Source organism: Platalea leucorodia (genome assembly GCF_965183815.1).
Source record: "Platalea leucorodia genome assembly, chromosome: 3".
Taxonomy (NCBI): domain Eukaryota; kingdom Metazoa; phylum Chordata; class Aves; order Pelecaniformes; family Threskiornithidae; genus Platalea; species Platalea leucorodia.
Genome location: NC_138825.1, coordinates 35,515,986 through 35,528,417, shown reverse-complemented (window position 1 = coordinate 35,528,417; position 12,432 = coordinate 35,515,986). Strand labels below are relative to the sequence as shown.

At 50.0% G+C, this 12,432-nt stretch overlaps 1 protein-coding gene across 2 annotated transcripts in view; it reads right to left on the bottom strand.

Annotated features, from left to right (window-relative positions):
• Positions 1-467: 467 nt before the first annotated feature.
• MDGA1 (MAM domain containing glycosylphosphatidylinositol anchor 1) overlaps positions 468-12,432 on the bottom strand; it is a gene marked incomplete at both ends in the record, with an annotated part of 146,597 nt that continues 134,632 nt past the window's right edge. For both annotated transcript variants that reach the window (XM_082305931.1, XM_082305930.1), the window contains 3 exons: positions 468-559; positions 1,892-2,000; positions 2,995-3,125. In XM_082305931.1, the coding sequence (XP_082162057.1) occupies positions 468-559; positions 1,892-2,000; positions 2,995-3,125 (332 nt within the window). The remainder of the gene's footprint in view (positions 560-1,891; positions 2,001-2,994; positions 3,126-12,432) is intronic.

The window sequence follows — 12,432 nt, the reverse complement described above, 5'->3', positions numbered from 1 at the left end:
AGGTAACTGTTCTGGTAGAAATTTGTGCTTTAATATATTTTTGTTTGTTTGTTTGTTTAAAACAAGTTCCCACTTCCCTGAGGAAGCCCTCGTCCGACATTCCCAAGGAAACATGGGGGTGGTTTTTTCCTCCTTCATTTGCTCTTCACATTTCTTCATTCCTATTTTTTGTCTTTCATTCCTTCTTTTCTGTGTGTTTCTGTTTCCTTCCTTCCTCTCTCTCTCTCATGTACGTACTTCTAAAAAATTTTTGTCTTTATTTTTTAATTTTGTTCTAGACATTATGACTTTCTCAAGGAGTGCTCCAGTTCTGAACCAGATCCCTTTGTGTGGTCATGCCTGTCAGTCTTTGGTAACATATGGACACTTTGGTGTGCCAGTGAGGAGGGGAGGAAGAGGAGCAGAGGTGGCTGAGTAGGAAAGGAGCAGGAATGTCTCAGTCCAAAGACAGGAGCGCTCGCTTGCCATCATCTGAGCAGCACGTAAAGGAAGAAAGTCAATGGGCCACAAAGAGATGGGCTGTGCAGGGCCGGGACACCGCTTCCTGGAAGAGCAACCGCTGCCGGCCGAGAAGAGAGAAAAAGAATTAGTGATGGGATGGATCCAGACCTCATCAAACAAGTCAGCACACATCAGTGTCTTAGCCCCTCCTCCCACCCCAAACCACGAAGCACCTCCCAGATCTATTGGAAAATCTTTCTAGGCTTCCCTGGACATTCTCAAGGTTTCCCAAAATTATTTCTTTTCCAGCTCAGGAGAAAAGGTTGAATCTTAGTTACTTTTGCAATCCAACCCTCCTTTTTTCCACAGAAGATTCAACTTGAGTCAAACAAAAGGTTCTGTCTGTGTTTTGGTTACAGCTTGGCCATCCTAGGCTGAAACAGACCTTTAACTGCACCTGAAACTTTGAAATTTTTAGGGTGTTCTGACTTTTTTAATGTTTTGTTCCCCCCTTCACCTTTGGAGTTAAGAAAATTGCTGAAAGTGACTCTTCCTCAAGAAGTTTTTTTTCTTTCAAAAATAAATAAGACAAATTGCTCAGAAGTGCCTGTCTGGCTCTGGTTTGCATACTCTGAACATCTGCTCTCCTGCCCACCTGAGGCATGTTATCAAGGGCACGGGCAGGACTAAGGCACAAGGCACACCAGTGACTCCCACCCAAGGACTAATGCCTATGTACTGCTTAGGCACCTTGCTATGGCTTCAACCTACGGTGCACCTCAGTGAGAGCGGGATTGTCTCCATTTCTGCAATGCTGGCACCAGGATGATGTGGATGGACTGGAAAGGGGCTGGTGGGATTTAGCTCAAGCACTCACTGTCAGGATCGGGAAGGGAGGTGATAAACAGCTCGGGTAGCTTGCTCCCATCCTGCATGTGCAATACCCTGCCTGGCTGTGACTCTCTGCTCAGAGGGCAATGGGAAGAAGCCTAGCCCTCCCTGGCTCCAGGACCCAAAAGGCAGACTTTTTTTCCTGGAGAAGGACTGACTTAACGCTGCAGAGGCCATTAGAGCCTGCAGAAAGTCTTTCCCTTTCCAAAGCTCCCATACCTAGGGTTTCCAGGAAATGAGATATTGCAGAAGCCTTTAGCTGCTTGGGGATGACTCCCTCAACCCAACATACTGGTGCAGACTTCAGCATACTGGTGTCTGGCAGCACAGTCCCTACAGGATCTGGTTGTTCCTCTGAGCTCTTGCTAACTCACGACTGTGAAGAACACGTTCAAGAGTCTGACAGCCCCTCTGCTGACTTCTACTGATGGAGTCAACCATCTTGTTGAGTCCCAACAACATGTCAACGTGCTCTAAAATTAAATGCACATCCCTGGCGCGTGCATTCATGTATGCACTCCCACCGACTCGTTTTCCTCTGAGGCACGCACACTCTCACCCTTATTTGGTCCAATTGGCTTCCTTGGACAGTCCCCCTTTTTCAGAGTGACGTCATCGATGGCAATGTCCCCCTCGTAGCTCGTGCCCCGGACACCTTCGAAGATGATCTGCAAGCAGAGCATGGGACAGAGCCCAGCGTGAGGCTGCAGTTGTGGAGGACCCTTCCCGCGCTGCGGGGCTCTGCAGAGGTGGGCAGGGCACAGACCAGATCTTATCAGGTCCCCAAGTGAAAGATTTCTTCCTGTTTCTCCAGTTCTCATAGGATCTGGAGAGCCGGACCCCACTGCTTATGGGACCAACCCCTGTGTGCTGAGCATCTGTAGAGTAATAAATGAGCATGTAGAGCTCTGCTTTATTAAGTGTACTTCACTAACAAACCAATCAACACTGAACAGCGCTCGCAAGAGTAACTAAATTCTTATTTATTATTTTAAAGTACCCAAAAGCACGCTGAGCATTTTGCCACAGTGCCACAACTTACCAGCCTGCACAGACCCAGCTCTCACAAACAGCCCTACAACAGCAAAGCAGCATGTTGGCCAAAAACATCAGCAATAAAACATCCAGTAACAAAGCAGCCCACTGCCCGGGTACACATAAATGACTCAGTGAGCAGAGACAGAGTGCCCAGTTCACATTCACAAGCTGTCCTACAATCCTAAACCAGGGGGACAGAGGCGGTGGGCTCTTGCAGTACATGCTAGAAGAAATCTCTAGCGCTCCAAGTCACTTTACACCAACAGGCCCGCATCCCCCAGCTGCTCAACACCAAGAGACCTGTCACACACACCTGGTAACAGAAGGAGCTTTTTGACAAGCAGTTTCCAGACCAGCAATAATCAGAAAATTTATAGTGCCAAACTGATGCTTGCACATAACAATGTTGGATGGCTTCAGAGAGAACTGGATTTGATTTTTGTGCATCCACCAAGCTCTTGCCTTGCCCCAGTGACCCTGGGGCGGGAGAGCTCCCAGTGCCCTCCCTGTGCCCAACCAGTCCCTGTGCCACGGAGGCAGATGCCTGCTGGGAAGTCTCCTACAGCCCATGGCACGTGGACAGGACAGGTGGCAGGCGGCTCCTTGGCTGTGGATCTGACTTACCTGGAAGGGCCCGGGTGGGTTAATGGGCACGTGTGCCTGCTGCCACATGTTCCCCCGGTTCCCACTGAGCGACCAGACCTGAGTGTCGATGGCTCGCTTGTTCCGCACGCGAACTAGCAGGTTCAAGGAGCCTGTAAGAGAGAAACCGGGCGCTGGCGTGCCGGGGCAGGCAGGCAACCCTGCCTGCTGCGCTGGCCCCTGTACAGCTCTGGGGCTCAGCCTTGAGCCACAGCTGTATGTCCCCGCTGGCCCAGGGACAGCCTGCAGAGCCCCAGTGGTAACCTCTGCAGGGAGCCAGCTTTCTCCTGGGTTGATTGGCAAGTGCCACTGGCAATGTTTCATCCATCTGGGCTATCCAAGGGAGGCCATAGACCCAGATGAAGACAGAGAGGATGGGACAAGGAAGAAGCAGTCTGTAGCATGGCTGGGGTGGCACAAGAAGGGGGTGGCAGAAATGCTAACTGCAAGGGACCTCCAGAGGCATCCCACCCAACCTCCTGCTTGAAGCTGTCGCCAGCTCTACATGAGGGCAGCATGGCTTTGCCTGGACAAGTCTTGAAATCCCCTGAGGACATCAACTTTTCCTGATGTCTAATAGGAACCTCCAGCACTACCAGTTGTGGCCACTGTTCCCTATTATATTGTCTAATACTACTGATAAGATTTTGGCTCCGTTATCTTTGAAGTTGCCCTTCAAACAGTTGGGGGCCAAGGGCTGATAAGCAGCCTCTTTGCCAGACTGAGCAAGTCCAGCTCCCTCAGCCTCTCTTCCCCAGAACTTCTGCACCTGGCCCTTGACCATCCTGATGCCCTCCTTGGACCCACACCAGTTTCTCTACATCCCACTTGAACTGGGGAGCCCAGGACACATGTTTGCCTCTCCCTGTTCACCACTAACACCTGACGTATGCTATGCAGCTTACAGCCCTCTCCCTGCCCTGGCCCTGGCTATCGGCTGCGTAAGTGCGACCTGTGTCCTCAGTCGCCACTTGCCCTGGAAGCAGCCTTGGAGCGAGCAGCCGTTCTTTGCTAGCGCTGGGCGGCATTGCCTGTACCACACTGCCAGTACCACCCCAGCCCCACGTTTTCAGAGGGACACAAAGACCCTGTGAATCAACACTGACTTCAAGTTCTTTCAAACAAAGCAATTCCCAGAAGGTTTCGTCTGACATTAAACCAAAACCAAAGCCAATAAATTTCAAAGCATTTCCAGTTGTCACTTTGAAAAGTGTCACAGCCCCCGACCCTCCACCCACAAATGAAACCACCTCAGTTTGTCTTCCTGCAGCATCTTTTTAGTAATCCCCTCAGCTGACTTTTTTTCCTTTTTTGTTTCAATGAAAAAAAATATTTTTAAACATTCACTCAGGGTTGACCTGAATCACTTTTTCTCTTTTTTTTTCAATTCAGCTGGCAAACCAAAAAATCAATCACAACTCTAGTCACACTGTTGCTCATCAGTGTTTCTGGTCTCTGTACACAGACATATCACACCTGAGAGCAGAGAGGCAATAATAACCCTTATTTATATGTCCATAGTCTGTCTGCACTTGGGATGCCGCATTCCCATCCGGGTATGCCCTTCTGAGAGGCAACAGCAAGAGGTCAGGAGAAGAGACAGGGAAAGAGACTTTCCTATATAACCTGCCTCCTACATGATCCCCTGAAATTCTTCATTCTTGGCTCCCCTGAAATTCTTCACTCTTGGCACATCAGCCTTGGGGGCACTGTGTGAAGGACAGGGACCTGGAAGCACCCCCGTCAAGCGCCTGGCTGTCAGAAAGCGAGAGATACATCACAGGGAGTTCAGAGATGCATAATAAAGATGATGAAATGTTTAGATTCTGAGTGGCTGACTTACAAGAAAAGGTTGAAAGAATGAAATATGTGTATAATTTAGTGAACTGAGGAAAGAGGGGCATGCTATTGCCTGGAAATATTCAGAAGCATTAGCGCTAAGACTAGCTGAGAAAACTAGATGAAGGCCTGATGGGAGAGGGAGAGCATATCCAGTTCCCTTCCCCAGTGGTACCCAGTTTGGGATGCACACCACAACCCAAGATAAGAAGTGAAATAACTTGTTTCTCTCTTTCTTGAGACCAGCTGGCACTGCACCACCTTGGGGAGACAGAGGTAAATGAGTGGGATCTCCTCCTGGAAACACGGTGCCAAGGATGAGAGAAGTCACTACAGGAGCCTCTGGCAAAACCAGCTTTGAGCCACTGGTTTCTTGGTGTCCTCCCTGCTGTCAGGAGCTTCCTACGAGGGAAAGGCTCTCTGAGAAGGATACCTAGTCCTCACGGAGGGCCTTGGCCAAACTGATGGCCCATACAGGAACTACGTAACTACATAACAACACAACAGAGGTATGTTCAGAGCAGCTAATTACAGACGCCAGAGCCGGTGAAGTGAGAGACTGAGAGTGAATGAAGAATTAATACGAAGCTGCTAGCAAGCAAGGACTAAAACCAACCATTTTCTATTCTACCCTCATTTGGGGACTTGCAGCTAGGATCTGCCGTGCAAGAGCCTAGCTGAGTAGCCAGCACTGAGACAAATCAGGCAGCAAATGAACTTTGATGCCCTAGGAAAAAAGCAAAGGCGAGAGAGAAAGAGACCCAGAGAAGCATGTGGAATGCAAATTAGTGCCCCAAAAGCACTGGCTGTGAATGCCTGGCCTAAACCCAAACCAAGCCTGAGCATATCCTGGCTGACAGCTCCATGTCCTTGCAGCATCAGGAAAAAAGTTTCAACCTTTTGGCCCCTGAATTCCCTAATTGAACAATACTGAATATGAGCAGGCATTCTTCAAATGGTTTGCAATTGGAAAGGAAGCTCCCTTATCTGCCGACAACCTGCACTGTTTCACCACCCCTGTCTACACATGGAAAACTGAAGGTCAAAACAAATGAACAGCATGCCCATGACTGTCTTTCTTACAAATCATTCAGAATTGTGAAGGGAAGTCAGATCTAATAGCCCTGTCTGCAATCCCTGCTAAGTTACAGAGCCTCCCTGAGACTGGGAAAGAGCCACACCACCTCCCTTTCCCAGTAATGCTGTCACTGGGAATGTGCTTCTGGGAGGCATGGCAGAGACTCCAGGACTTCAAACTAAACAGGGATGAAGCCTCTACCCCATCTGAAGTGGTCCCACAGTGTTGTAGATGTTAAAGATTGTGCAGGTCTTCTACTTTATTCCCTTCTACCATGTGTCAGTCTGCCACAGGCTGCCAGTCAAGTTTAAAGGCATGTAGCCTGTGATGGAGGTACTGGGAAATGAACCTTCAGGTCTGAGCTCCAGGCAGAGCCATAAAACATTGCAGTCCTGGACTACAGAAAGCTCCAAGTCATCTTTCCAATTGCTCAGAGCTTCTTTATCTCCATTCTTCAGTCTGGCCCCAAAAGCCAACTGAGTGATGGAACAAGTGCTGCAGGGCTTTGTTTTCCAAAGGAAAGCTTTGGGTTCAGCCCGCTGCCCTAAAATCAAACATTGTTCCAGGATCCCCCTTACAGTCATGCAAATCCATAGATTAAGTCTCAGGCTAAAAAGGGAGGTGGAGCCTATGTAGATATTGACATCTGTAGCTCCTGACCTCTGGTGAATTCACACCTGCCCACACCCACCTCCATGCAAGCTAGCAATACCCACCTCATGACTTATTAACTATCTTCACTCCCTGTGTAGCTTTCAGCATGTCACACAAGTTCAGACCAAACCAGCCACCTGATGCCTGTAAGGTGGCCCTCCTCGAGCACAGACTCCACTTTGCAGGAGGTGGCCAATGCACGATCCACGCGTGTGTGGGGTGTGAGGAGCCCATTCACAGCTGTGAACTGACTTGCCACGTGATCCTTAGCAAACTGCTTTTACCTACTTTTTTATCTGCTGACATGATACGACGATGATAATCAAGAAGGATAATAACACTCACTCAGAGGGGAACACAGAAACACAGCAAACATTTTACAAGACCTGAGCAAGAAGACACTGGGGAACAGAAGTGCTTGAGCTCTTCTGCCTTTCCAGCGGTCACAAACTGAAGAAGAATGAAAGTGGGACCTGGTCTCCAACCCCCATGCCTCCATCAGTGGAGATGTGAAAGGCCCATCTGGGATGGTCTTCGGCGCCAGCTGTTGCAGCCACCCCTTTTGCCTGGTTTTATACTACAGTCATGCCTAGTTTCCTATATCAGAGTCCAAATCCAGCTGGCCAGTTTTGTTACCTATTTCTGTCGTTGTCGCCCCTTCCCCATCTCCCCCATCAGATGTGCCTGGCATTTCCAAAGGGCACCTGCTGGCGAGGCATGCACAAAGACAGGCCATCAATCTGCTGCTAAATCTCTCCAGCTGACCAGAGACAGACAAACACAAGAGAAATCCCAGGACACCAGCATTCCTGTTGTTACCTCTCCCCATACAACGCAATCTTCGTATTTGTCTTGTAATCTCTATTATTCTTTCTTCCCAATCAAAAGGGAGAATAAAGGCCAGTGACAAATGATGAGGAATCAATTACAGGGAGAGTGAGCCGTACCTTCTGCTGGCTGCCTTTAAGACCAGAGCCGGCATTTCAAAAGAGTGGCACTCACACAAAAGAGCACCAGCTGGGCTGCCAGATAGAGCAGCCCAAGGGATGCCTTTAAATGTTACCTTCTCACAAGAAAAGGTCTTCTCTCAGTTTCCATGGGATGGGGGCTTCACTGTCGCATTGAATAGCAGCATAGCTCCAGAAGAGCTGGCGCAGGCAGCACTGGGAAGGAGGCAAGGTCTGTAAGGGCAGGGCCATGGGCACAGTTTGTGCGGGATGGCAAGGAAGGTAGAGGTTTCCTTAAGAGCTCTCCGTGGGACAGCTGCGGGGGTTAATGCAGGGTGATGCGGTGGGGAAAGGCTGAGGCACAGCGCAGTTTACGCGGCTTGGATGGAAAGCAGGCAGCTGGAGCAGCTAGGAAGCAAGGGAAGGACGATGCTGCATGCTGAGAGATGGGGTGCTGTGCCAAGTGCAGCAGAGCTCCGTGGGACGGGTAGGGAAGGCTGTCGGGATCCACAGCCAGGAGCTGGGCTGGCGGCAGGCTCGCACGCAGCCTCGTCTCACTGCGACTCCCTGCTGCGCTCGTGCAGGATCCCTGCTGCAGCACGGGGCGATGTCAGGAGATCAGCTATCTGTGAGAAATCCTGGCTGCAGCCCCAGTTTAGGTTTGGCACCCAACCGGGAATCCAGGGCTGAAAGCCCCCGTAGAAATTCCCACGGCACTTCAACTGCAGGCAAGACAGATTGAGATAAGAAGAAGAAACTGATTCATGGCAAAAGATGTCCAGTGGATGGAAAGAGATATGCGGCGTGGAGAGGACTCAAACCTTGAATAGCCTGGCAGAGTCACTTGCAGACCCAATATGAGGGCTAAAGGCAGGCCAGGGAGAAAAGAGCTCTTACCTTTCTAAGAGGGGCTCCGAGCACTTCCTTAAATGTGGTTTAGTGTTAACACCACTGATCACAAACTAAAAGCCCAAAGCTTAGTGCAGACCAATCCCAGGAGCGAACGACAGCCCCCAGAAAGAATCTATTACTGTTCATAATCCCCACAACAAACACGGGTCTTTCTCCCTCTCTCATTTAAACGGATGTTAATGAATAGCAGTCAGTGTCAGGCTGGTGTTCTCAGTTACAGTGCTGGGGGGGAAAGTTACTGCTCTGAGCGCTAGAAAGCAGAGGGTGAAAAATAAATCATAGCACAGATAGAGATGGAGAAATAATATCAGCTTGTACTGACTCATCATTTCTAGAAATGTAAGTTGTTTTTGTGCCATGACAGAATGTATTTACTCTTTCACAGTCTCTAATGATTCTTCATGCATTAACATATGTGGAGTAAGACAATTAAAGCCTCTCAGCTGCTTTCCACTCCCGATTACAGAGAACTTTATCTCTACGTGTCTTTAACTGACCTCAGCTTGGTGTGCAGGGTTCCCGGTGTCCAGTCACAGGGTCACTACACAGACCCCTGCCTGCAGCCACCGCTTCAGTAACTTCAAAGCGGAAGGGTTCAGAAAGCTTATCAACAGCGAGAAAATGGAGTCTTGGTCAGAGTTTGGAAAGCACCACTATCCCACCTCTACTCACAAGGCATCCCCATCGGCTTTAGAGAGGCACTGAGCATGTTCAGCGCTGTGCCACAGGCTGGCTAATTGCTATGGGACACTCTCTTTCTGCTTCATTACGGTGGGGAGGCTAGAGTGAAAGGGATCAGGGGAATCAAAGCCTCCAGTTCCCTGCTGTGGCTGCGACTCTCTGGGGATATAAACAGCAATATGGTAAGTTTTGATTGGCAATGTTTCCCCTACAGCAAACCTGTGAAAATTACTTATATCTGGCTACAGGGAATTTTCTTTAGATTTTACTGTGGATTTAAAAAATCAAAGAAACAGACGCATTTCCACCCCTGACCTCCTAAACCACCATCAAATGAGGACGGGCTTGAAACAATATCCCCTGACATGGCAAAGCCAATTGCACAGATTGATCTATGATCCATCACTACCTGACCTGCCTGGCATGCATATGAATTTTGGGATGGAGGGAATGGACCAGCAGAGAAGCAACAGAACTGCACCGTAAAGAAGCAAAGTGGACACACAGCTAGACCCCGGGGGGGGACATGCTGGGCAGGGGGACTGGGGGCACACAGGCAGTGGGGTAAATGCAACGGTATGGTCATCTCTGCCTCGTGATGAGGAATGTGAGTGCTAACAGGAGGAAGGCAGGCAAACTACAGCTACAGCTCCTTCTCTCCAGCATATCCCCACCTGTCTGTGTACATAGAGAGCAGATGGTGATATGGTAGGAGCAGACTTGCAATGGAGCTATGCTTGAGCTCCTTTGCTCATTTGATCCACGGTCTAATTAGAGAAAGTGTTGGCATAGAAAGATGAATGATATAAGACTTCCATCTTTGATGCTGTGTGTATGGAACAAAATCCTGCCGTCCCTTTGCATGGAAAATTCCCTCAGAGGTTGTTTGTGACCAGTAACAGGCTTTCTATGTGTGGACAACAGGATGTGGTTTAAGGAATTCAAAAAAGGGAGAAAAAAAATCTCCACGCTTCGTAATGTTAAATTTATGCTATCTCAAAAGAACAACAGCCCATCCAATATGCAGCCAGAACAGAGCAGAGGGAGGGTACAGAGTCTGTCATTTAAAAGACAAGAATCGGGAGTCCTCGGGCTTTTCGCCAACTTCACGTCCAATTCATTATACCATCTTGCTTAATCACAGCCCTTTCCCGTACTTAAACATTTTGCAGGGGACAATGTGGACAGACTATGTCCTTCCCTACAGGACAGATGGGGTGTCTGACTCTCAGCCCCAAGCCCAGCTGTGTTTTCACAGCCCCTGAATGCTGCCGCGGGCAGCAGCTCTGCTCCCATGTGCCAGCTCACCGTGCTGCCGCGCTGCACGGCGCCTGCCCACGGCCAGCGCAGGAGCCACCAGGGCAATTCACAGCAGATCTGACCACGGGATCGGGCTGGGAGCAGGTTCCCTCTGCCTATCATCACCTCCTGGGCCATGGCACCGCTTGCCTTCAGCCCAGACACTCAGCCTAGTAGTGACCAGATCCTCAGTTTCCCCACACCTCCTGCAGACCTCCTGCCCTCTGGAGGCAAGCAGGCAGGATGGAGCCTACCACTCTCTCAGCTGGACGCGTGCTTGTTTACAGCCCAACAAAGCGGAAAACAAACGGCATCGTGAGCTGAGCAAGTCTCCAAACACCTGCGCTCCAGCACGCGTCCCCCTCCCTCGCCAAGCCTGGCGGGGAGAGCGTGCACTCAGCCCGTGGTGACCAGACAGCCTCTCTAGAGCTTGCTCTTCCCTTCCCCAGCTCAGGGGACACAAACACTTTCCCAGAGAGGCGGTCACTGACGCACATCAATAGGACTGGGAAGCACCCAGTAATCTCAGGGTCAATGATGGGAAGGACCTTAGTGTGTGTCCCGTGCTGGCTTACTGAGCAGGATGGTCCCTGAGCTGCCTTGCTGGTCTCTTTGCCCTCTAGCAGCCCCAAATGTGCTGCCAAGCCCCATTGCTGCACAGTGACGCTCCATCATGAGATGGAGATCCCCCCGGGGTTCATCCTGCCTTGCTACGGCCCCCTCCATGCTGGTACATGCAGCACAGTGTTAGAGGGCACTGTTTGGATGCAGAGAAGCTCCCATTTGCTCTGTCCTCTGTGCCATGATAATTCATGCTAACGCTCCGGCTCCTTGTGAGACTCCCTCCATAACCCGTATGTGTGATAATTCACAACTGTCTGTCCATACACCTCTCTACACAGAGATTCTTTCTCACGGGATTTCTCACTCTTCAGGAAATACCACCAGCCTCAAAAGGGAGAAAATTGCATTACGAGAAAAACCATATATCTGTCGGAAATGTCTCCTGTTGTTTTATACTCCAGACCTGCCTCAACAGCTTGTTTTTATCCAGAGATCCTTGTGAAGGCTAAGGATGTGCATCCTTAGAGACCTCTCCATCTAAGGAGAGGGCGTATCTGTGGAAAGAAATTCTCCTGGACATTTTGAGCAGAACTCCATCTCTAGAGATTGAGAACAACCTGTACCACCCCTTGTCTAGTGCTTGCCCTTTTGCTCCTAGCAAGGATCCCCCATAGAAAAATGCACACAGGATGTAGCCTGCCTGAAGTCACGGAGCAGGATGAGATATATCGTGGTCTAAATGCAGTTGTGCAGCTCCTCTTGTACCCATCCAGCCCTAAGAAGGGAGTTACGACCTTTCTATAGCCACCGCTTCTACCTGTGTAGCCAGAGAGTTCATCCTTGCCTCTAAGCAAGCCTGCGACAATACAATCTACGTAAATGCACAGCAGGCAGAAAGAGACCCTTGCCAGACAGCAGTGTTGCATTCCTTGCATAGTTTATCCTTGAACAGATAAACTAGATAGTTTAGAAGCCGCTGCCTTCGTTTCTCTGTGCAGCTCCTGGCAAGCGGGATGGGACGTGCTGGTGGGGATGCACCCGCAAAGCCCTGACTCCCCCAGTGCAAGGCGGGTAGCTTCTGTGGGCAGCAAAACAGCCCAGCCTTCCTGCTTTATTGTGGTCCTAATCCTCCCAAACATGGCACCATCTTGCCCTTAATGTAATGAGCAATTGTGGGACTATTTCCGCACCATTTCTGGTGGGCGCGTGGGGCAGGGGGACAGGCGGCTTGCAAATTAGCCTGTATGGGGCATGTGATGGGGAAGGGGGCTGGCCCCAGCTTCAGCTGCCAGCAAAACCACCTGCACAGGGGCTTGGTATGTCCAGACAGGGCTCCAAAGGAGGCCCAGAGGATGGTATGGTGGGGATAGACTCCTGTTTGCCCTGAGTAGGAAGACAGCCAGTGTTGGTCTTTGTCAGACACAGCAACCTCTTTCTTCTCACCTG